This window comes from Microtus oregoni, unplaced genomic scaffold (assembly GCF_018167655.1).
Source record: "Microtus oregoni isolate MIOR12 unplaced genomic scaffold, Mior012 000048F_ref0000485, whole genome shotgun sequence".
Lineage (NCBI taxonomy): Eukaryota > Metazoa > Chordata > Mammalia > Rodentia > Cricetidae > Microtus > Microtus oregoni.
The window spans coordinates 14,713,216-14,737,269 of record NW_024543222.1 but is presented as its reverse complement, the minus strand read 5'-3'; the positions used below and the strand labels follow the sequence as shown (position 1 = coordinate 14,737,269).

Sequence of the window (24,054 nt, the reverse complement as noted above, 5' to 3'; positions counted from 1 at the left end):
TCCTGGAATTAGCTCTTGTAGACCAGGCTGGTCTCGAACTCACAGAGATCCACCTGCCTCTGCCTCCCAAGTGTTGGGATTAAAGGCGTGCGCCACCATCACTGCCCGGCTCTTTCAATGCTTTCTTTATCCTTGTAACTCAGAAATAATGTTTTCCACAACAGACAACTATCTGGGTTTAAACCACTCAAACAGTCAGGGACGGTGGTTCCTGTGTTTAATCCCAGCACGTAGGAGGCTGAAGCAGGAGGGCCACAAATTTGAGGTCAACTTGGGCTCACACTGAGATCCTGTCTCAAAAAAAAACACAAAAACAAAATAAAAAATTCTAAGTAAACAGCCCGTTTCAAAAACAAATATAACAAAATTAAACAGAACAAACTCCCAACCTACCCCCATTGTATTTTATTGGAAAGAGCTCAGGTTCAAGGTTTAGTTGGAACAGGGACTGTCTCCTCTCCAGGTATGTTTCTAGACAGGCAGGGAGCAAAGTCCCTTTGCTTTTAACTGGTGGCCAGGCTGGACTCGGGTTACACAGAACTCCAGAGAGAGCCAGCCTCTGCAGCATCTGGTGGGATCCAGTCTAAACTCTATCCTCACGATCCCCATGAACTTGAGTGGCTTCTTCTTGAAAAGTGCCCATGACCTACCTCAGAGTTGTGTGAATAAGTCCTGGGCTGCAGAGGTGACAGAGGAAGGATCCTGGATGTCCACACACCAACCAGGCACTGGGTAGCATAACACGATAAATGTGTTCATTGTGGCAGGGAAGAGCAGTCTGACTACAGAGAAAGGGAGCTGGGAAAGTAGTTCCTGGGACGGGGGGTGGAGCTCAGTGATGCCGACTTGGAGGTACCATGTTGGTCAAGTATTCACACAGTTCTGGGTTAGTCCCCCACCACAAGAAAAATGAAAGCTGCCCGGTGATAGTGGTGCACAGAGTGGAACCCAGGGCTACACAGAACAACCAGGGCTACACAGAGAAACCCTGTGTCAGAAATAAATAGATAAGCAAACAAGAGAGAGGAAAACTAAAAATAAAACCAAAGCACCCACTCTGAGTGGTCTGCAGACCAGCTGCCTCAGCCTCACCAGGGAAGATAACAGCAATGCAGACATCAGTTCCTCCCCAGCCTGCCGAACCAGACTCTGGGGTGCTGTCCTCCTCCTGCACTGGGCTTGTGGTGTGTGTGTGTACTCCCGTGTGTTATGCACGTGGAAAGAATCTTCATGTACGTGTGCCCATGTGGAGGCCAAAGGTTGATATCAGGTGTCTCCTGTCACCCTTTTTGTTTTTGAAATGGTCTCTCACTGAACCTGGAACTCACTGTTTCGGCTAGATCGGCTGGCTGGGGAGCCCCCAGGATCCATCTGTTTCTATGTACCCAGTGCCAAGTGAGATCCACTACCTAGAAAAATGCAATGTAAGGGACTGTCTGAAAATGTGCCATCTAAGTTTCTAAGGAAATGTAAACCTGTACATTGTAGTTTCAGAAGGTGACTGGAGCAGAGACCAAAAGTCTAAAGCCAACCAGGTCTACCTAGTGAGTTCCAGGTTAGCCAGTGTAGTAATAAGGGGCGGCAGGGCTGCGTCCCCAGCACCCTGGCTGCCTGGCTAGTTTATGCCCGAAATAACAACACACAAACTGTATTCATTTAATCACTGCTTGGCCCATTTCTATCTAGCCTCTTCTAGGCTAATTCTCACATATTAATTTAGCCCATTTCTAATCATCTGTGTTGCGCCCCTAGGTGCGCTTACCGGGAAGATTCTAGCTTATGTCCATCCTGGGTTGGAGCTTCATCGCGTGCCTCTGCCTGGGAGCTGGGAGCATGGCGTCTCTCTGAGGCGTCCGCTCCCGAGTGGAGAGCTGTGGAGTCTGAGCTCACTTCCTCTTCCTCCCAGTGTTCTGTTCTGTTTACTCCTCCCACCTATCTTCTAACCAATGAGGGCCAAGCAGTTTCTTTTTATTTAACCAATGACCTTCCTCCATCAAGCCAGGGCCACACGGGGAGACCCTGCTTCATAGAAAATAAAAGGCACACACCTTTAATCCCAGTACTCAGGAGGCAGAGGCAGGTGACTCTCTGTGAGGCTGAGGCCAGCCTGGTCCACATGGAAAGATCCAGGCCACATGGCTACACAGTGAGAGTCTGTCTCAAAAAAAAAAAAAAAAACAAAAAAAAAAACAAAGCACCTACCCATCCATACCAACAAACAAAACCAAACAAAACTGGACATGGTAGCACATGCACCCACACATTCAAGAGGCAGATGCAGGTAGTTGTAGGGGCATTTCCTTTGTATTTTAATAAATAAAGCTTGATTGAAGATCAGAGAGTAAAACAGCCCCACTGGTCAGCCTGGGCAGTGGTGACACACAACTTTAATCCCAGTAGCCACACTACTTTGCCATAGAAACCTGGAGGTAGTGGTGAACGCCTTTAATCCCAGTATGAGAGAGGAATATAAATATGAGACAGCTCTCACACACAGTCTCATTCTGAGATTTCTGGAGGCAGGATCGTCATTTCGGACTGAGGTAGAGGTAAGAGCCAATGACTGGCTACTTTTTCTTTTTTTTTTTTTTTTTTTTTTTTGGTTTTTTTCGAGACAGGGTTTCTCTGTAGCTTTGGAGCCTGTCCTGGAACTAGCTCTTGTAGACCAGGCTGGTCTCGAACTCACAGAGATCCGCCTGCCTCTGCCTCCCGAGTGCTGGGATTAAAGGCGTGCGCCACCACCGCCCCGCTACTTTTTCTTTTCTGACCTTCAGGTTGAACCCCAACATCTGTCTTTGGTTTCTTATTAATTGTGGGACAGGTGGACCTCTGAGTTCCAGGCCAGCCTGGTCTACAGAGTGAGTTCCAAGGTCAGCCTCTGAGTTCTAGGACAGTCAGAGCTACACAAAGAAACGCCACCATGGCTGGAGAGATGGCTCAGAGATTAAGAGCCAGTGCTCTTCCAGAGGTCCTGAGTTCAGTTCCCAGCAACCACATGGTGGTGCTCACAACCATAAATAATGAGATCTGGCGCCCTCTTCTGGTGTGCAAGCAGGCAGAACACTGTATACTTGATAAATAAATAAATCTTTAAAAGAAAAAAAGGGCTGCCTCAATAAAAAAAGTTGGGTAAGAGAAAAAAAGAAAGAAAGAAAAAAGGCACAGTTCACTTACATCTAAGACAGAGGAGTCTGTCAGATTCCACAAGGATAGGGTCTGTTTCTTTTCTTTTTTTTTTTTTTTTTTGGTTTTTCGAGACAGGGTTTCTCTGTAGCTTTGGTTCCTGTCCTGGAACTAGCTCTTGTAGACCAGGCTGGTCTCGAACTCCCAGAGATCCGCCTGCCTCTGCCTCCCGAGTGCTGGGATTAAAGGCATGCACCACCACTGCCCGGCACTTTTTTTTTTTTTACCATTTAAAAAATATTTGTGAGCTGGGCAGTGGTGGCGTACGTTTAATCCCAGCACTTGAGAGTCAGAGCAGGCGGATCTCTGTGAGTTTGCAGCCAGCCTGGTCTACAGAGAGAGTTCCAGGACAACCAGGGTGGCTAAATAGAGAAACCCTGTCTCCAAAACCAAAATAAAACAAAAAATATTTGTGATTATTTGTTGAATGTTTACAATGTGTGTGTGTGTGTGCACTTGTTGATGTGTGAGAGCATGTGTTTGCCAGTATGTGTGTGTGTGTGTGTTTATGTACAGCCATTGATGAGTGAGAGCATGTGTTTGCCCGTATGTCTGTGTGTGTGTGTGTTTATGTACAGCCATAGATGCGTGAGAGCATGTCTTTGCCGGTGTGTGTATGTGTGTGTATAGCCATTGATGTGTGAGAGCATGTGTTTGCCGGTGTGTGTGTGTGTAATCAGAGGAGGACCACTGGTGTTGGCCCTTGCCCTACCACCTTGTTTGGAGCAAGGTGTCTGTCTGCTGCTGTGATCCTATCAATGAGCCATCTCTCCAGCCTGATTTTTTTTTTCAGGGGGATGGGAGTGGGGAGTCTTACTCTGTAGTAGAGGCTACCACATAACTGTAGACCTGAGTATCGCACAGGCCGGGCTTGAGTTTACAGCAATCCTCCTGCCTCATCTTCCCACGTGCTGGGGTTCCCAGTGTGTGCTACCATACTTGGCAAGGATGCTGAACCTGAAGGACTCACTAAGGGGTTGACTACTTCTCATCTCCAAACCTGTAAAGGAAGCAGAAACTAATGGCCAGGGGTGAGGGGCAAGCTGCAGAACAGACCGTGTTTTAAGTTAAAAGAAACCAGAAGAGGAACTTGAGAGATGGTTCAGGTGCTCTTTGCAGTCCCAGCACCCACATCAGACTGCTCATAGCTGCCAGTCTCCCCAGCTCCAGGGCCTCCAGCACTTCCTTCTGTGGGCAGACAGCGCATACACATAAATTAAAAAAAAAAAAAAAAAGCCTTGTAAGAAACAAAGGAAAGCCGGGCGGTGGTGGCGCACGCCTTTAATCCCAGCACTCGGGAGGCAGAGGCAGGCGGATCTCTGCAAGTTCGAGACCAGCCTGGTCTACAAGAGCTAGTTCCAGGACAGGAACCAAAAGCTACGGAGAAACCCTGTCTCGAAAAATAAAAAAAAAAAAAGAAAGAAACAAAGGAACAAAGGAAAGCCTGGTGATGGTGGCTCACACCTTTGATTCCAGCACTTGGGAAGCAGAGGCAGGCAGAGCTCTGTGAGTTCAAGGCCAGCCTGGTCTACCTGCCTATGATACCTGAGGTCTGGGTTCCATCCCAGTACCACAGAAGCAAATCAGCACAGTCAGGTGTAATGATGGGTTCCTGTAATGGTGTAGGAGGTCCCTCTGTATTTGTGTTGCTTTCATTGGTTGAATAAAGAAACTGCCTTGGCCTTTTGATAGGACAGAAAATTAGGTAGGCGGAGTAGACAAAACAGGATGCTGGGAAGAAGGGCAATGTGGCAGACGCCATGTTTCTCCTGCCTGAGACAAACGCTGGTTAGAATCTTTCCCAGTAAGCCACAACCTCATGGTGATATACAGATTATTAGAAATGGGTTAAATCAAGATGTGAGAATTAGCTGATAAGAGGCTAAAGCTTATGGGCCAAGCAGTAATTTAATTAATATAATTTCAGTGTGGTTATTTCGGGGGGTTAAGCTGGACACAGCCTGCCGCTCCTCCTACTACACTGTAATCCGAACACTCGGGAGGTAGAGGCAGGAGGATCAGAAGATACTTAAGGCCAGCCTCAGGTATTAGTGAGTTTGAGGGCAGCCTTGGTTGTATGAAACTCTGTCTCAAAACAACAAAAGCCATAGCAAACAAAACAACAACAAGAAGACATCAATAGCGTTGGGGTTTGGTGATATAAGCCTTTAATCCCAGGGTGTGGGAGGTTAAAATAGGATTGTTAGTTATGACTTTGAGACCAGCCTCGGCTACATAGTGTGTTCCAGGTTAGTCTGTGCTATGAAGTAGAAGATACTGTCTCAGCAAACCAATCACAAAAGAAAAAAACAAGCAACAATCTCTGATACAGGCTGGAGATATGGCTAGTGCTGAGGAGGGCCTCCTGTTCCTGCAGAGGACCAGATTCCACTGTCCAGCGCTTACAAGGGAGCTCACAAACCGCCTGTAACCTAAGCTGTAGGGGATCTGCCCTCCTCCGGCTCTCCAGTGCACACAGTGCACATAAACCTGGGCAAACAAACACAAATAAGCCTTAAAAAAATCAATAACTCCTGGCAGTGGTGGCACACGCCTCTTATCCCAGCACTCGCAGGCAGATCTCTGAGTTTGAGGTCAGCCTGGTCTACAGAGCAAGTTCCAGGTTTCCAGGATAGCAACTCAGGAAGCCTGGGCCTGTTGTTTGCTGAACTCAGAGACACCTGGTCTGAAATGAGCTATCCAGGTCACAGGCTGGCTGTGACCTAAAATCTAAAAGATCAACCGTCTTTGAAAAGATGAGATGAAGTGTCTATACTGGCCAATAATGGTCAGCTAAGCGCTTTGGTTCCAGTCTCTGCCCTCTGGGATGAGGCACTAAACCTTGACTCTTGAGCTGATAACTGAACTTCGGGCACGGTTCCTTGCTGCCTCCCAGCCATAGGAAGGCTGCTCTGCCCGGGTGTCCGGCCCTCATGGAGGGCCTGGCTTTTTCTGAGGGTGATCCTGCTTACATCCAGGCGACTCCTGGTCCTCATCGCATCCCTCCACACGCCTCATTATCACAGAAAATTTGTCCCTGCCCTCCCCCGCTGCTGCTGGAGTCTCATACTCTGTACAAGTACCCAGATGTCTATCCTGCACGGCACTTTCTCCACCCGACACGCAGTTAGTGCCCTGGGGGATCTCCTCGTTCCGTCATGGGAGGGCTGGTATTTACCAGCACTGTATCTTCGTCTCGTGCACACAGGTAAGGAGGGCACGTTCCCTCTGGTGTACCTAGTGCACGGCTGAGTCAGCTAGGAGTTTGGTAGCCATGCAAGGGGCGCAAGGTGCAAAGGCCCTGAGGTGGGAGCAGGTAGGTAGGGCTCAGGTGCTGGAGTTGGGGGCAGCGGGAGAGAGAATAATTGAAATAGTTTTTTTTTTTTTATCTAAGTTATGAAAGAAAAGAATGAACATTTGCTAAACTGAGCCAGCGATGGAAGAGCAGGTTTGCGGACATCAAGGTGGAAGCCCCTCCCACCAGTCAGGCAGTATCCTAAATACTGTATCTACACTGCACAGTGATGAGATTGGGGCATGAGGGGGTGGTGTCATTAACTCTCAGAATTCTCATAAGGGTCCTCCTGAGAAGCACGTGTCACTGAATAAAGAGCAGAGAGGATTTGCTTAACACCCTGGAATGTCAAGAACGATTTGAATAAAATAAACTCCAGTGTCTTTTCCACGTTTCGGGATGCTGGGACATTCCTTTGTCCCAGTTAGGAAAAGCAAAGGCTGCCCACCGTGCGGGAGTGGTATGGGATCACAGTTGCTCTGTCTTAGCCAAGTCACTGGCAAATCCATGGCCAGATCCATGGAGGCTGCCACAGCAGGGACTTGATCTGTGGAAAGCATTGTGAGGTTACAGTCACAGGGTTACACCCCAGGCATTTGCATTTCCTCAGAAGCACTCACTAAAAAATCCCTGGGCACTCTGCTGTTTTTGGGTAACGGTAGGTGGCAGCAGTGGTGTAATAGGCTTGGCAGAAATGAAGGGTTTTTTCCCCTCAAGACTGGGTTTCTCTATAGTTTTGAAGCCTGTCCTGGAACTAGTTCTTGTAGACCAGGCTGGTCTCGAACTCACAGAGATCCGCCTGCCTCTGCCTCCTGAGTGCTGAATTAAAGGTGTGCGCCACCACTGCCTGACCTCAAGACAGGGATTCTCTATAGTTTTGAAGCCTGTCCTGGAAACTAGCTCTTACAGACCAGGCTGGGCTCAAACTCACAGATCCGCCTGCCTCTGCCTCTGCCTCTGCCTCTGCCTCTGCCTCTGCCTCTGCCTCTGCCTCTGCCTCCCTAGTGTTGGGATTAAAGGCATGAGCCACCACTGTCTACCAGACAAGTGAAATAATGGATCCCAAAGAAATAGGGATATCCCTAGGCATCCCATGCTGGGAGAAGTAAAAGGTACCAGTCAGATGTGGGGTGGGGACTGGGTAATATAGCCAGAGGTAGGGTAGAGGGTGGGGGTATGGGAAGCACTTGTCTTTCAGAGAGAGACTTCACATTGTCTCAAAGACTTGCCAGACCACCTCACGAGATGGGACTGAAGCTCAGACAAGGATGGGTCAGTGGTGAGCAGAACCACACATTGGCCAGGACTGCTTAGATGTGTGCTATGGGATAATGCTCTTGTACATTGTAAAGGTTTGTCATTCATATTGGTTTAATAAAACACTGATTGGCCAGTAGCCAGGCAGGAAGTATAGGTGGAGCAGCCAGACGAGGAGAATTCTGGGAAGAGGAAAGGCAGAGAGGAAGTTACCAGCTAGATGCAGAGGAAGCAAGATGAGAATGCCTTATGGAGAAAAGCTACCAAGCCATATGGCTAAACATAGATAAGAATTATGGGTTAATTTAAGTTGTAAGGGGTAGTTAGTAATAAGCATGAACAATAGTTCAAATAGTTTATAATTAACATAAGCCTCTGTGTGTTTCTTTGGAACAACTGCGGGAATGGGTGGGATAGAAACTTCAGTCTACAGATGTGCAAACCTCTGGCCTTCCATTTAAACTTTAGCCTCACTTCAGGGCCCCTAAAATGGACTTGGGGTTCTCTGAAGCCTTTGTCATTGAGTAAATCTCCTCTTTCTGCTCCCTACTCTTCTTATTGGCTTATTGAGGGTGGATGGCTGGACTTGACTTGGGACTCAGGTTGTGACCTCTACCACCTGAACAGGGTGCTGCAGAAAAGGGACTTACCGACTCCAAACCTGTGTTCCATTACATACTCAAAGGGCAAGTTGTCATTGAGGAGGTTTAGGCCACCCAGAGTGGGTGATTTTTTTTCTTATTTTTTAAGACAGGGTCTTACTATATAGCCTTGGCTAGCCTGGAACTCACTATGTAGACGAGGGTGACCTCAAATTCTCAGAGATCCTCTTGCCTCTGCCTCCCGAGTGCTGGGATCAAAGGCTTCTTTTCCAGAGAGCTGGTGTGAAAAGGAATATGTGCCTGTTATAAAAGAATCAAGCTTGAGCTTGGATAATTTTCATATACTTTTCATATGTCATAAAACATTTCTTTTTCCAACCGTTTAAAAATGTAAGCTAGGAATGGGCCTGTTGTCCCAGTTGCTTGGGAGGCTGCAGGAGTTCTGTATCACTCTGGGCAACGTAGTGCAACCGTATAAAAACATAAAAATCATTCTTAGCTCAAAATTCATACAAGGCCAGGTAGGGCAAATGGAGCCTGGAGGTTGTAGTTTCCTGACCCTTGGTTCGCATGCCAGCCATCATCACCTTATCATGAGGCAAACAGGTTTCTGCATAATGTCTGGTCCTCCCACTAGAGGTGGAATAGTTTATACATGATTATGGTATCATGTCTGTCTTAATGTGCACACCCAAGTGTTTGGTGTTAGTGGAGACCCCCACAACTGTGTAGTTTATAACAGGCCCCCTGCTGTGTGGATAGTCAGGAGTCACCGTAGAGCACAGAAGCCAGCTGCTGTTGATAGTGCTGTTCATTCACAAGTTACTCTCCTCTGATCCCTTCAATTGACCCCCCCCTTTTTTTTTTTTACAGTACTATTAAAAATTTACAGACTGTGGAGTCTTCCAGGAAGTTTAGAGCTGCTCTCATCTGCATCACATGATCAATTTTTTGTTTCTGAGACAGGGTTTCTCTGTGTAGCCTTGGCTGCCTGGAACTCACTCTGCAGACCAGGCTGTCCTGGAATTTACAGAGATCTGCCTGCCTCTGCTCTTGAGTGCTGGGATTAAAAGTGTGCGCCGCCACCACCAAGCACAAGATCAGTTCTTTTTTTTTTTTTTTGGTTTTTCGAGACAGGGTTTCTCTGTGGCTTTGGAGCCTGTCCTGGAATTAGCTCTGTAGACCAGGCTGGCCTCGAACTCACAGAGATCCGCCTACCTCTGCCTCCCGAGTGCTGGGATTAAAGGCGTGCGCCACCACCGCCCGGCAAGATCAGTTCTTAAAAGGCTTTACTCACACCCGTCTAGCCGGGACCTACCTGCAGCTGATTGAGGATCTCTTTCTTCGCTGTGGACATCTCTGCTCTCCTGTGAGCTGTGTTGTGCAGGAAGAATGACTGCTTAGCTTAGGATTTAGCACAGTGGTAGAGTGGTTGTTTAGCAAATGCAAGGCTCTGGGCCTGATCTCCAGATGTTTCAGTCTGTGAAGGCCCAAAAATGTGAGCCTATTGCTACCTTGTCTTCGTATTCTTTACTAGCATTTCTAAATCCCCATGCCCTTAACCGGCAAGAGGTATTTTTGTCAAGACTGGTGTCCAACACCAGTCTCGTCCCCTCTCGGTTTCCTCATCTGAAAACTGTGACCGTGAGTCCATGAGCAGTCTTAAAGGTGACACGATATTGGGAACCATCAAATAACTGTTTGATGGAGAAGAGACATACCGTCAGTCATCTGCTTGCAGGAAAGTACACATAGATTAAAATCCCACATGTCAGCCTTCCTGAGATTCCAGAAAGAAAGAAAAAAAACAAGGTTAATGTGAAGATCTGAGGTGATTTTTGTTTTTATACGTTGTCAGCTTCTATTTTTTTCTTTTTTACTTTCAGGGTTTTTAAGACCAAATAAGCTTTTGTTCGGAGCCCTCACTGGCACGGAACTCAGTGTCCATCAGCTGGCCCCAAACACAGTTCCTCCGTGTACTGAGTGCTGGTTAGTTTTTAACTGTTTTACTTATTATCTTGACAGAGCTGTGTGACTTATCAAGGCGTAAACTCTCCCACAGCCCAGTGATGCCAGCCTTCCTGTGCTCTGGAGAATAGCCTCCCTGCCCTAATGTCTTTTTTTAACTGCTCCCCACATCCAGCTACACAGGGCTCTTGTCCATTTTGCTGAGAAAGACTAATATGGGCTGGGCATGGTGGTGCAGGCCAGTAATCCTGCTACTAAGGAGGTAGACATAGGAGGGTGAGGACTTCAAGGTTTCAGGCCAGCCTAGGCGTCAGAAGACCTTGTCTCAGAAAATTGGAGTGTGGGGGATGGGCACAAAGGCCAATATGGTCTGTAGCTTAGGGACTTACTACCACAGAGTCTGTGCTTTCTTGCATTTCAGCTACTGGGAAGAGGGAACATGACAATGATTTTTAAAATGGGGAGCAGTTAAAAAAAGACATTAGGGCAGGGAGGCTGTTCTCCAGAGCACAGGAAGGCTGGCATCACTGGGCTGTGGGAGAGTTTACGCCTTGATAAGTCACACAGCTCTGTCAAGATAATAAGTAAAACAGTTAAAAACCAAATTGCTTAGGGTGTGGGGGGTTGAGTTCAATGGTAGAATGCTTGCCTAGCAAACACAAGGCCTGGGTTTGGTTTCTAGCATGGGGGCGGAAAATATGTGTTCAACTTGCTTAAGCAAGAGATAGGAAAAACCCAGAGACCAGAGATGACGGGCAGTGAATCTTAGGGAGCTGAGATCAGGGGTTTTAATCTACAGTGTACTTTCCTGTGAGCAAAATGGCAAGAAGAGAGGAAATAAGATCTTGGGAGGCACAGGCAGGCGGATCTCTGTGAGTTCGAGGCCAACCCAGTCTACAAAGCAAGTTCCAGGATAGCCAGGACTACATAGAGAAACCCTCTCTCAAAAAACCAAACAAAAATTGATAGCATACCCACTGTCAGCCATAGTCACGTGATGGTCGCTGATACTATGTTAACACTGCTCATGGAACCATGGCCAGGTTGCAGATGAGGAAGCAGACGAGACTGGAACAGTGCTGTATCACATCCCAAACACCACCTCTTCTACACTGGCCCTGAGAACAGTTCATGTCATCTTTACTGTGTTACACCCTCAGCTGGAGGAGGTATAGGTCCTGGGTTCAATACCCAACAACACAAAAGTCTGAGCCTTCTAAATTTACAGGGTAGGGGATGACCATAAATGAAGAGATTTTTATTTTTTACTGTGTTCTTCCAAAGGGCTCTTGTATTTGAGGCTTGGTCTCACTTTGGTGGCACTGTTGGGTGACTGACTTCATCAACAATCAGTCCATGTATTAGTTCATAAACAAATGGCTCTTAGGGCCTTGGAAGGAAAAACAGGTCACTGAGGGCAGACCTTTGAAGCATATCTTGTCTCAGGCCACTTCCTGTCACTCCTTGTTCCTGTACAAGATGAACACTTCTGCTCCATCCTGCTCTTCTGATATGAAGCATTGGAGCCTAGGACCATGAGCCCAATAAGCCCCAGCTTGTGTAAGTTTTCTCAGGTATTTGTTACACTGACCAAAAATCGGAATAACCACCCCCTAAAATGTAATGCTTTTACGACATGCAATCCCTTTCCTGCTGCAAGTGCTCAGCCCGCTGGCAGCCTGTTTTTCCAAATCAAATTGCACTGCCAAACCAAACTATGGAGAAGTTCATAGAGCCCCGCCAGAAATGGGAAGTTGTGCTGGGGTCCATTAATTCAGGGATTACTGTCAGGCATATAAACTTTTTTTTTTCCATTTATTTATTAATTTTGTATACAATATTCTGTCTGTGTGTATGCCTGCAGGCCAGAAGAGGGCACCAGACCCCATTACAGATGCTTGTGAGCCACCACGTGGATGCTGGAAATTGAACTCAGGACCTTTGGAAGAGCAGGCAATGCTCTTAACCACTGAGCCATCTCTCCAGTTCAAAACTTTCTCACTTAATCCTCCAGCATTCCTGTGAGGTCGAAACACCATTTTGCGGATAAAAATGCTGAGGCTTGGAGCTTAAGGATACGCACCCTTTAAGAGCCTGGGCCAGGATCAGAATCAAGGGCTTTTTGGAGGGTAAAGTCTATGCTCCGGGTTATTACACCACAGCCTCTCAGAGGACAGAGGTGGCAGCAGTGTCAGCATACAGGCACAGGGGCACCATCAGCCCACTCTGCCTGATGCTGCTTTCACTTTTGGAGACAGGCTCTTGCTCTGTATCTCAGGATGACCCTGATACCCCTCAGCCTCTCCGGTGCCGGGATGTTAAACGCGTGAGCCACCAGGAACTGGAAGTGCTACAGCCATGGCCAGTGATAGATGTTAGGCTTAGTGGCAGCAGTGCCCATCAAACCACCTCTTACCCTTTTGGTTGTAAGCCTAGCCTTTAACAGCTGAGCCATCTCTCTGGCTCTGTATCACCATCTCTTGATGAAGATAGTGACCATTATGGAAGATTCCAGAACATGTGTCCCAGAGATGGGTGTGGCGACTCTCACCTGTAATTCTAGCACACAGTAGGCAGAGGAAGTTAGACTGCTGAAAGTTTCTGCCAGCTTAGGGCGGAGTGAGCCTTTGTCTCAAAAACAAAAAAAAAAAAACTAGAAAAATCTGTAGTACTCAGGGGTCTAAGAGGATATGTTCACAGTAAAAAGGGCTTAACGGACCCTGGTTTTTCCTCAAGGTACTTTTCCTACAAGTTAATTCTTCAACAACCAACCAGATTGCTTTCCATGCTTCCAAAAGCAAATGTCAGGAAAGCACATGAGGAATGAAAATTCTCGGGCGCAGTCCCATACAGAACACATACAACAGACTCCGTAAGGTGTACAGCAAAGGATTCTGCTGAAGTTTAGCCCACTTTTCCCCAATTCTTGGGCAAAGTAACCTTCACTGGCTTTGAAATCTGCACAAACCTTGGAGAAAACCATAGCTACTCTCACGTATGTCCAGCCAGATGTATGGTTATCCTCTGTGACTTTTATTGAATCTGGACGCCCTTTCCTTCATTCCTCTGAATTTCAGTCTAAAGCCAAGGAACAGTGAGCCACATGAGCACCTAGTTCCATGTTTAGGGTTTCCACTCATGGGAACTAGATTCTTTTTTGTCTGTTTAAGGCAGGGTTTCTCTGTGTAGCTCTGGCTATTCTGGAGACCAGGCTAGCTTTGAACTCACCCGCGTGCTGGGATTAAAGGTGTGCACCACCCTGTGCACCGAGATTCTTGCACATGGGATAGCATCACTTGCCATTCCCACATGACCAAACACAGTTTATATAAATTAACACATGAACCCTTGGTTAAATTATATTATAGAAAATGACAGAATGTTTCAATTTTTTAAGGTATATTTTCTTGTCTTAGTGGGTTTTATTTATTCATATTTATTTATTTATTTGGGTTTTTTTAAAGACAGGGTTTCATTCTAGTTTTATTTTTATTTTTTTTTAATTTTTTTATTTTTGGTTTTTCGAGACAGGGTTTCTCTGTGGTTTTGGAGCCTGTCCTGGAACTAGCTCTTGTAGACCAGGCTGGTCTCGAACTCACAGAGATCCGCCTGACTCTGCCTCCCAAGTGCTGGGATTAAAGGCATGCACCACCAACGCCTGGCCTTTATTTTTTTAAAACCAGGATTTCTCTGTGTAGTCCTGGCTGTCCTGGAACCCATTCTGTAGGTTAGGGTGGCTTCAAACTCAGAGATCTGCCTGCCTCTGCCTCTCGAGTACTGGGATTAGAGGTGTTCACCATCATGCTTGGCTGGTATTGTATTGATATTTTGAATTATATGATGCTTAATATAAAGAATCACTCAATTACTCTAAGCAATTCCTGTAAGCAGTTCCTGTTGGAATGGCTGTTGAGTCTCGGGTAAGGAGACCTGGGATGGTATTAGGTTCTTTGACATGTACAGAAAATTAAGAAGAGTGAAAAAAATTTTTCATCTCTGTGTTCTAGTGATTCCTTAAAAAAATATACTCAGGCTGCATGGTGGTGGCACCCACCTTTAATCCCAGTACTCAGGAGGCAGAGGCAGGTGGATCTCTGTGAGTTCGAGGCCAGCCTGATCTACAGAGCAAGTTCCAGGATAGATAGCTAGAACTGTTACACAGACAAATTCTGTCTCAAAAAAACAAAAAACAAAAACACACAAAAAAACTTGCACTGAGGAGACAGGTGTCAGGCCACATGCCTATAACTCCCATCTCCTAGAAGGCTGGAGCAGGAGGATTGAGAATTGAGGCCACTCTTGGCTACACAGACTCTAAAAATACAAATAAGAGTGTGTCTGTGTGCTGAGAATGTAGCTCATTTATAAGACTGCCTAGCTTGTAGCCTGTAATTAATTCTAGCTCTTGGAAGATAGAGGCAGGTGGATCAGAAGTTCAAGGTCATCCTCAGCCACACTGAGAGATCTAGGTTAGCCTCAGGTATATTAGACCTTCTACCAAAAGAAAAAGCCCCAAAGGGAAATTTCCATCTCAAAAGGGCACTGAGAATCTTCAGCACTAGGTTGGTGAAACTTGAAACGATTTGATAGTTGGCCCAGGCAACTTGTGTGGGGACCAGCTGGAGTAGAACCCAGCTTCAGCTCTCTCCACTCCTTTCTCTTACGTTCTCCTCTCCTGATTTATGACATCCAGTGTCATCTTAAGGAGTTATTTTTAGGCTGTGCATGGTGGCTGCATGCCTGTAAGCCCAGCACTCTGCCTTGAGGCCAGCCCGTGTTGCACAGTTAAGTTGCAGGGCATGTTTTTTTTTTTTTAAGATTTATTTTTAATTATGTGACTGTGTGTGCCCATGTAAGCAGCTGGAGTTACACGCAGTTGTGACCTGCCTCCCATGGATGCTGGTCTCACTATGTAGCTCTGGCTGCCCTGGAACTCACTATGTAGACCAGGCTGGACTGGAACTCACAGAGATCCTCCCCCTGCCTCCTGAATGCTTGGAGTAAAAGCATGCATCACTCTGTCCAACCGCTGAATTATTTCCTCGGTCCTCCTGTAATGAAGAACGGCCCATTTGTTCTCCCTCTGTGCTGTTCTGAGAGGAACCAGTGCACGACTTCGGTTCTCCTTCTTTTCCATGCTTCAGGACACGTGCTCCACCTTGCCCCCTTTCCCTACCCTCCACCCTTCAAAAAGCTATCTTTCCAGGCAGTCTGGGATGTGGAAGGCTTCAGATTTGAGTCTTTCTATAGTGCCTGAATTCTGAAGGGCGGAGAAGAATTTGCCATCCTTTGCCCGTTTGTCAGGTCTTTGTCCAGTCGGTATTTTGAAAAATAAAGAATAAGGAAGAAATAGGAACTCCGTTTGCAGTAGTTGCCAACCCCTGGAAAAGTTCGAGTGGCCTTTCAAAAGCCCGACTTTCTCTTGTGAGTCGCTTGTAGTCCTTCAGTCTCGTTCAGATATCTGGTCAAGGAAGCGTCAGAGGAAAACACAAAGCCGAGCAGTTACTTTGAAGTCGGTGTCCTGGCTCGTGAGACTAGGTGAAGAAAGTGACTTTTTTCCTTTTGGCGCTGGGGTCAGAGGGGGAGCCCTTTCCCGGGCAGGAAGCCCTCCCATCGCCGCTCACCGTCTCAGCAGACACTGTGGGGGGGCAGGCCTGTTTTTCCACTCTGCCATTTACCCTCAGACCCCCGAGCACCCCGGGAGGCCCATTCTGTCACCAGAGGTTGCAATGGAACCTCTCTCTCGGTGCTCGGAGAGAGTCCCCCGGGGGTAGCCCTCTGCTCCGGAGGGGGGCACACTGGTGAGGGCTCGGCTCTGCTCCCAGGACACCTTTGTCCCTGGAGAACGCCCGGCCGGTCAGGTACGTGGAAGGAAGGCGGATGCGCTCGGCGAGGTTTCCGCGCCTGTGGCGTGGGGTCTGGGGAACTGGACGGTGGCTGCGGGGAATGGCGGGCCCGGCGGCCATCGGGTGGGCACCGCGAACTCCGTGACCCCACAACTCGCGCCGGCGCCCCCTTCCTCTCCGATCCGTCCCCGGGCAGAGCAGCCTCACTCCTCACCCAGATGTGTGGAGATCAGGGCCGGCGCGGTGGCGGCAGGTGGGCAGCTCCAACGCTGCTCCGCGGCCCGGGACGCAGCCCGGTCGCCGGCTACACAAAGGCGGCTCCCGAGGCTCCGGCCCGGCCGCTGCCCCGGCGCCCTCGGGCCGACCAACCGCCCCTCGCGTCGCAATCGGGCCGCCCGCGCTGCCAGCCACCCGCCCTCGACAGCCCCGTCAGGCGCGGCCTGCTCCGCCGGCCGGCGCGGGGTCCCCCGGCTAACCCCTGCCCGCCATCCCGGCCGCTGATTGGAGGAGGCGGAGCGTCGGGGCAGCGCCCCCCCAACAACACCTTAGCGTCCCCTCCCCCACCGGCGGCCTAACCCCCCCACCTCAGGAACCCCCCCCCGCCTCCCAGCCGTGCAAATCTCGCGAGGAAACACGCGGTTTCACTAGTGTGTTTACACCGATCACTACTAATCCGGACCGAACCGATCCGGATTAAGGGGCCGGAGGCGGGTCCTGGGCGCCAGCGGTTCCGACCCCCCCACCCCCGCCCTCGGCGCCGCACCCGAGTGGCCCCCGGCCGAGCGGGCCCCCACTCCCCGGCCCGACCCGGGCCCTCCTGCGCCTCCCTTGGCCTTTGTCCGGCGCCAGGAGGCCGGTCCCGCGCCCCCCGCGGCCGCCCGGGCCCGGGCCCGCGTCAGGCGCCTGGCTCCGTACGCGAGCTCGGGGATCTGCGGCCTCCGCGGCCCCCCTCCCCCGCCCGCCCTCTCGTGGAGCCCGGCGCCGGCGGCGGCTGCCCGGGCAGGGGGTTGCGGCGCTCAGGAGAGGCCCCGGCTCCGCCCCGGGCCTGCCCAGGGGGAGAGCGGAGCGGTCAGCAGCCGGGTCGGGTCGGGGCCCCTCCCGAGAGGAGCGTGGAGCGGCAGCGGCGGCAGGTGAGGAGCCGAGCCCGGGCTGGCGGAGGGCGCCGGGCCTGGGAGAGTAACCGTCCCGGGGACCCCCTCGGCCTGAGGAGGCTGCCACCCGGGCCGGCGTCGGGCCGCAGCTCCTGGGCACCGAGGCGGGAGGCGCTCCCCGAGGGCTGCGGGTCGCGGAGGGGCCGGGTCGAAGATGGGCCAGGCCCAGGCCTGGGAGTGGGGCGGTCGGCCTGCCGAGAGAGGGGACTCCGGGGAACCGGAGGCCTCCGCAGCCTCCCGGGCGCCCCCGGCACTGTCCCCCGCTCCCTCCGTGACAGGTGGGCCCAGAGTTAGGGGAAAGTTTGGAGCCGGCGAGGGGCGCCGGGACCAGGCCCCGTCGGTCCTGCTTCCCGGGTTGGGGCTGCTGGGAGGATCCCGGTCCCTAGGCTCGCCAGAAAGAGATGGGATGGAGATTTTCTTAACATGAGTTGACATTAAATGGGATAACTGCTGGGGCCTCCTTTTCCGGACCAGGCCTGGGGATGGTGGTTTGGGAAATGTTTCCAGGGACCTTGGGATTGGGGAGAGACTGCAACCTCTGCCGTACCGACCTCGATTAGGGCAGGGCGAGTGGCGAGCAAGGCCACTTACCTACTTAGGGAAAACTCAGTTTTCTTTCCAGTCTTTTTTATTTTAGAGATGCCTTTCTGCCCTTCTAACAATGCCCTAATTCCTTCTCCAACCAGTACTTGTTCTGTGTGAGTGAAACTTTGTCACCCTTTGCCCCGGGCTCTCTCAGTCCAGGAAGGGAAATGAAAGTTAGGACTTGTGGAGGGGATGTTACTGGAAATTGTGGAGTTATTAGATTGCAGAGGAGGTTTGATTCATGTTTTCAGTGAACTTTAAAAATTAAGCCAGTCGAACACAGTCGGTGGTGTGGTCGAAGGGTTTCTATGACATGATGTTTCCCCACGTTTTACATTAAAGAGCTTTGCGGTGCATGGTGCAAGAGTTCGCTCTTCCAAAGGTTGGCCGGACTGGCTCCCAGTGTCTGCATTAATTGGTCGGGAAGGAGTTTAAAAATGGTGTCGTCCTGCCCCTCCCTGCCTGGGAGGAGTGCTAAAAGCAGACGTCCAGAGTGAAGAGAAACCTACTACTTCAAGGAGTGGTCAGAAAAAAGATTTTGCGAAGGAATTGTTGCAGCGTTAATATTAATTTCCTGAGTGAATATAGGTTGACGGTTTATCTTGGGTTCTTCATTAACTTTAAAATGAGCGAATTCCAGTTCATTAGCTCCTGCGAGCTGTCAGGGAAAGGGGCTATGCAGTAGGGTTACTTGAAGTTATTTGCAGCTTCTGATTCATTCTGTATTCATTTGAAATTATTAATGAATCATATTTTTAGCTTAAGAACTAGTTCTTATGTGTTTGGGAGAGAAATGTCTGAAAGCATTTAGATGGAAAGGCGGATAGAAAGAGTGGCTTCCAGGTTTGCCCTTCTTTCCCCTCCGCTTACCTTTTGCAGAGATAGTTTGCTGTTTCTTCCTATTTACTTAGTTTTTATTTATGAGACGGTCTCATCGTGAAGTTCTGGCAGACCAGGCTGCCCTCAAATTTATGGCTGTCTGCTGTTTATACCTCCTTCATGTTGGGATTACAAGAGTGGGAATGGGTCTCCCTCCCCCAGTAAAGATCAAACTAGAAAGTCAGGAAAAAGAAAAGACCCTCATAGAAGAGAGCTTGAGCTATGTAATCTAAAATAGCTATTGATAACATCAACTAACTTTGATGAATACAACACTTGAATGTCTATTTTCTTGGAGGTTTACTGATTCCTGTGTGTTTTCTTACACATGAAACTTTTTCTTCCATTTGGTTTTTCATGGCTTCTTGACCCTCTTTCCTCCTGTAGAAATGATGGAAGAATTGCATAGTCTGGACCCACGAAGGCAGGAATTACTGGAGGCCAGGTTCACTGGAGTTGGCGTTAGTAAGGTGAGTACTGGCAAAGACAGACATTCACAGTATGGTTTGGGCACATTTAGGAATGGAATAGAAGGTTTGGGTGGCAGGAGATGCTGGTTACAGGGGAGATTTGTTTCATGGACCAGTGAACTTTGAAATCTTGCCAGTCATTCCTATAGTACGTTTAAGGGTTAGTTTGGGAGAGTGTGCTTCTTTCCCCTTTGAATAGAGCGGAAGCTTCCTGAGGGACTTGTTGCAAGGATACTGGTCGGATGTGGGTCTAGAGTCTCTTCTGTGTTTTGTTAAAATTTCTCGGTCATTCAGGAAGAAAGTCATTGTAAATCTTTCACCCACTGGGTCTGTTGGGGTTACATACAGAGTGCTGTTGGATCTTCACACGGGGTCTGTTGGGGTTACATACAGAGTGCTGTTGGATCTTCACACGGGGTCTGTCGGGGTTACATACAGAGTACTGTTGGATCTTCACACGGGGTCTGTCGGGGTTACATACAGAGTGCTGTTGGATCTTCACACACGGGGTCTGTCAGGGTTACATACAGAGTGCTGTTGGATCTTCACACGGGGTCTGTCGGGGTTACATACAGAGTACTGTTGGATCTGGTGAAATGTCAGTTCTCCAAGTCTGCAACTAGCAGATTTCTCCCAGTTCTTTCCTTAGACTGCTTTTTTTACTCTGCTTAATTTCTACTAGTAAAGTGTTTTCATCCTTTTAATTTGTTTTTTTATCTATATGAGTGCTTGCTTGCGTACATGTGTATGCATGTTTGGCGCCTGCAGAGGCCAGAAGAGAGCATCTCATGTGCTGAACTTAGGTTTAGAGGGGTGTGAACTGCCATGTGGTCCTGGTACCTGAACCTGGTCCTCTGGAAGAACACAATGTTACCTGCTACACTGTCTGTCTGGTGCCTACTACTTTCGTTCTTTGGAAGTGTAAACTGAGATCAAGCCCGCATCATTGGGCAGGTGGAATGTCGCTCACACTGTTCTGCCTTTCTGTGTGGCTTTCTGTACCTGCTTATTTACCCCTCTGTTCTCACGGGATGGACTTAGTGTGTTATATATGTCTGTTTGTAATGTTTTGTTTAAAAGCTTTGCTCCACCCAAGGTTGTCATTTTACTTGAGCTTGAGATAAGTGATATGTGCATTTTAATCTCTGATCTGTGTAATCGATTTCTGTCTTTTTAAAGTAATGCTGTGTCTTACAGTAACTTGTTAACTTTTATTCTCTGGCCAGCTGTTTCTTCAACAAGAAGGTGTATGTTAGGTTTATACTTGGAAACCCCAACTTTGATGGATAACAATTTTAGTGAGCTGGGATAGTTTGGTAGTTTTTACTTGTTTGAAAAGCACATAGTACCTGTTGTCTACTGGGCATTGTACAGGTGTTGTAGACGATATCTCAGTGTGGTGCCTTTAAACCTGCAGAGAAGGGAAGAGAAATAAGAAATACTGCAGCGAGAACTATTTTAGAGATCTGATAAGGAAACATAGGATTTGTTACCTTAATAGCTAATAAATCTTGGTTTTTGAGATAAGGTCTCATGTAGCCTAGCCTGGCCTGGAACTTGCTATGTAGCCCAGGCTAGCCTTGAACTCTTTGGTTTTCTTGCTTCCATCTCTCAAATACTGGGAGCCACCCAAGGGTGAGCTGCCACTTCCAGCTTTAGTGGTCCTTTTAGTTTTTGTTTTGTTTTTGAGATGGGTAGGCAAGATTGGCCTGTGATTGATTACAGGCTACCCCAGGCTGGTAAGCACTGGGATACAGACATGTACCATCCTACCTGTCTGGAGTTATGTGCTTGAATAGTCTTCAGCTACTCTAGTAACTGACTTTTGGTGGCACTTTGGAGTGGCTAAACCTCTGATTGTTACATACTGAAGATGAACTTGCAGACATAAATTATTTGTTCAAAGGGTAGTGGCCTCAGAAAGAAGTACACAGTATTATTTGAATATTAAGTTTATATCTAGGCCAATGATGACACATTTATTTTTCCTGGCCTAGAACTCTTATTGATCTTCCTATCTCAGTTTTCTGGGTGCTGGTACTACATGAGTGACCATATTAGGACTTGTTTATAATTGTTGATGGATTGGTTGATTTTTGTGGTATAAAGCATCAAACCTAGGGCCTTGTATATGCTAGGGAAGGACTTTACCATTGAGTTGTGTCTCTAGTCCTTTGGTGTTTTTTTTTGTGGTGGTGTTTTTTGAGATGGTTTCATTTTGCAGTCCTGCTTCCCAGGTGCTGGATTAAAGGCATGTGTCAGTACACCTAGACAGCTGTTTTTAACTTACTGTGTAGCTCAGGCTTGAACCAGTGATCTTCCTGCCTTAGCTTCTTGAGGTCTGGGATTACACTGTTGTGTGTGCCTGCCTGTCTGTCTTTCTTTCTTTCTTTCTTTTTTATTATACATTGGTATCTTGCTTACATGTTTGTCTGGATGAGGGTGTTGGATCCCCTGTAAGTAGAATTACAGACATTTGTGAGCTGCCATGTGAGTGCTGAGAATTGAACCTGGATCTTCTGGAAAAGCAGCAAGTGTTCTTACCCACTGAGTCATCTCTCCAGCCCCTCTCTTGTTTTGTCTTTTAACTCCTGTCATTTATTTATTTTTTATTTTTATTTTTTTCTGTCATTTATTTATTTATCTATCATATTTATTTTTATTTTTTTGAAAACAGGATCTTACTGTACAATCTAGACTGCCCTGAAACTCAGTTTAGGCTAGTCTCAAACTCATGGTCCTTGTCTCTCTCAAGTGCTGGGATTATAGTTGTATTCAGTTAAGGCTCATAATTAAATCTATTCACATGGTTTCCTACTAAGAAAGTTTGTATTTAATCTTTGTGTAGTTTTTACTAATCTTTTTTGGGGTGGCTTCTTTCCTTTCCTTTGGAGCCTGTCCTAGAACTAGCTCTTGTAGACCAGGCTGGCCTCGAACTCACAGAGATCCGCCTGCCTCTGCCTCTCGAGTGCATGCGCCACCACCGCCTAGCCAGCTTCTTTCCTTTTATGTGTAGCTGCATAATGGTTATATCAAAGTTTACCTTTGAAATAGGTCCTAGTGATGGGAATGAATGACATCTTGATTTTACTTCCCAGACCTCAACTTAGAATCATGTAAACAAGTTGTGGGAAAACTTTTATGTATACTTGGGAAGCTGAGGTAGTAAGATCACAAGTTTGAAGCCGGCCTGGACTACATGGTAAGACCCTGTCCTAGAGAAGAGACAAAAACCCAGAACGTCAAAAAAACTTTCCATATAGTTAGTGTCTGTTTGATAGGAAGTTCATCAGTACTCAGTTGCTTTTATGCCATTAATTGTATATTTTGACATGTCTATCATGGTGAGTACACTTATTTCAATAAGTGTATTATTTAGTGATCAGTAGAAAATAGTTGATTTTTGTCAAGAGACTTGAAAGAAAAGTAAGTTAATGCATTGCTTGCAGAGACAGGAAGAGGAAAAGATAATTTTTTTTTTTTATAGAACATTTTTTGAGAGAGTCTCATGTAGTTGAGGGTGGCCTTAAACTCACCAAGTAGTTTAGGATGATCTTGAACTCCTGATCCTCATGCCCTTGCTGCCTTCAAGTGCTGGGATTACAAGAGGAGGCCCCACATCCAGCAAAGATAGCACTTTCCTTTACTGCTTCTCTTCCAATGAGGGTTAGGGCTAGGCATTATGTCTCTTAGGTCACTGATTGAAATGAGGCAGTGGGATTGGGTAAAAAGGAGGCTTTTGGTGAGACTTCTCTTCTGGTTTTACACAACTTGCTATGGGTCATTTGCTTTCCCAGTGAGGATGTCACTGTTGTTCATAGCTTTCAGTTTGTTAAGATCAAGAAAGGTTTCCGCCCTTGCTGCTCCAGAGAAAGCAGAGTGATAACCTGTGATGGTGCCATCTAGTGGGATTTTTGCAGTCTCTTGAGTGCTTCTAAGTGCTCAGGATACTTTGAATACTTCCTGATGCCCATAGTAGGACGACAGACAGTCAGTGCCATTGTGGACTGTTTCCAAATGGCCAAGTAGGTTATGAGTTGTTGCAGTATTTGAACTTTCTGGTAATTGTAGATCTTCTGTCATATTGCTTTCACTCCTTTACACCTGAAAGTCAGTATGAGTCACAGAATTTTGGTTAAAACAAAATGGCCAAATTGCTATATTTATTACTTATATTCAAGTGCTTCTTGTTTGTATTTTGGCTTTTAATTTTGCAGGTTTTTTTGGGTTCTTGCACAGCACTCTAATACATTAATTTTGTCAAAATTATTAGGTTTATTTAATAATAGTTATCAAACCAGAATTAATTTGTTTAGGGTTTGGTGTACATTGTGTAGTTTTGGTTTGAGAGATTGATGTTTTCTGTCAGTTGGTAATCAGGAAAAGAAGTGTTACCTACTCCAGGAAGCCTATAGGTACATCCTTTCCATGTGACAGCTGCCTTTTTTGGTTGAGACAGGTTTTCCCTGTTTAGCCCTGGCTGTCCTGGAACTCACTCTGTAGAGCAGGCTGGCCTCAAACTCAGAGATCCACCTGCCTCTTCCTCCTAGTGCTGGGATTGAAGGTGTGTACCACCACTGCCCGCCTTTAGCTGCCACTTTTTTTTTTTTTTTTTTGGTTTTTTCGAGACAGGGTTTCTCTGTGGTTTTGGAGCCTGTCCTGGAACTAGCTCTGTAGACCAGGCTGGTCTCGAACTCACAGAAATCCGCCTGCCTCTGCCTCCCGAGTGCTGGGATTAAAGGTGTGCGCCACCACCGCCTGGCTAGCTGCCACTTTTTACACAGACCTGGAACCATCCATTTAGCAGTTTTAAGGTGA

At 47.6% G+C, this 24,054-nt stretch overlaps 1 protein-coding gene across 7 annotated transcripts in view; it reads left to right on the top strand.

Annotated features, from left to right (window-relative positions):
- Positions 1 to 16,854: 16,854 nt before the first annotated feature.
- The window catches only part of Tlk2 (tousled like kinase 2), a 97,821-nt gene continuing 90,621 nt past the window's right edge, over positions 16,855 to 24,054 (top strand). For 5 of the 7 annotated variants that reach the window (XM_041635841.1, XM_041635838.1, XM_041635840.1 and 2 more), the window contains exons 1-2: positions 16,858 to 17,281; positions 19,154 to 19,236. In XM_041635841.1, the coding sequence (XP_041491775.1) occupies positions 19,156 to 19,236 (81 nt within the window). In that variant the 5' untranslated portion in view covers positions 16,858 to 17,281; positions 19,154 to 19,155. Of the gene's footprint in view, positions 17,282 to 19,153; positions 19,237 to 24,054 lie in introns of those variants that run through there. The other 2 variants (XM_041635842.1, XM_041635843.1) reach the window with 2 other exon arrangements.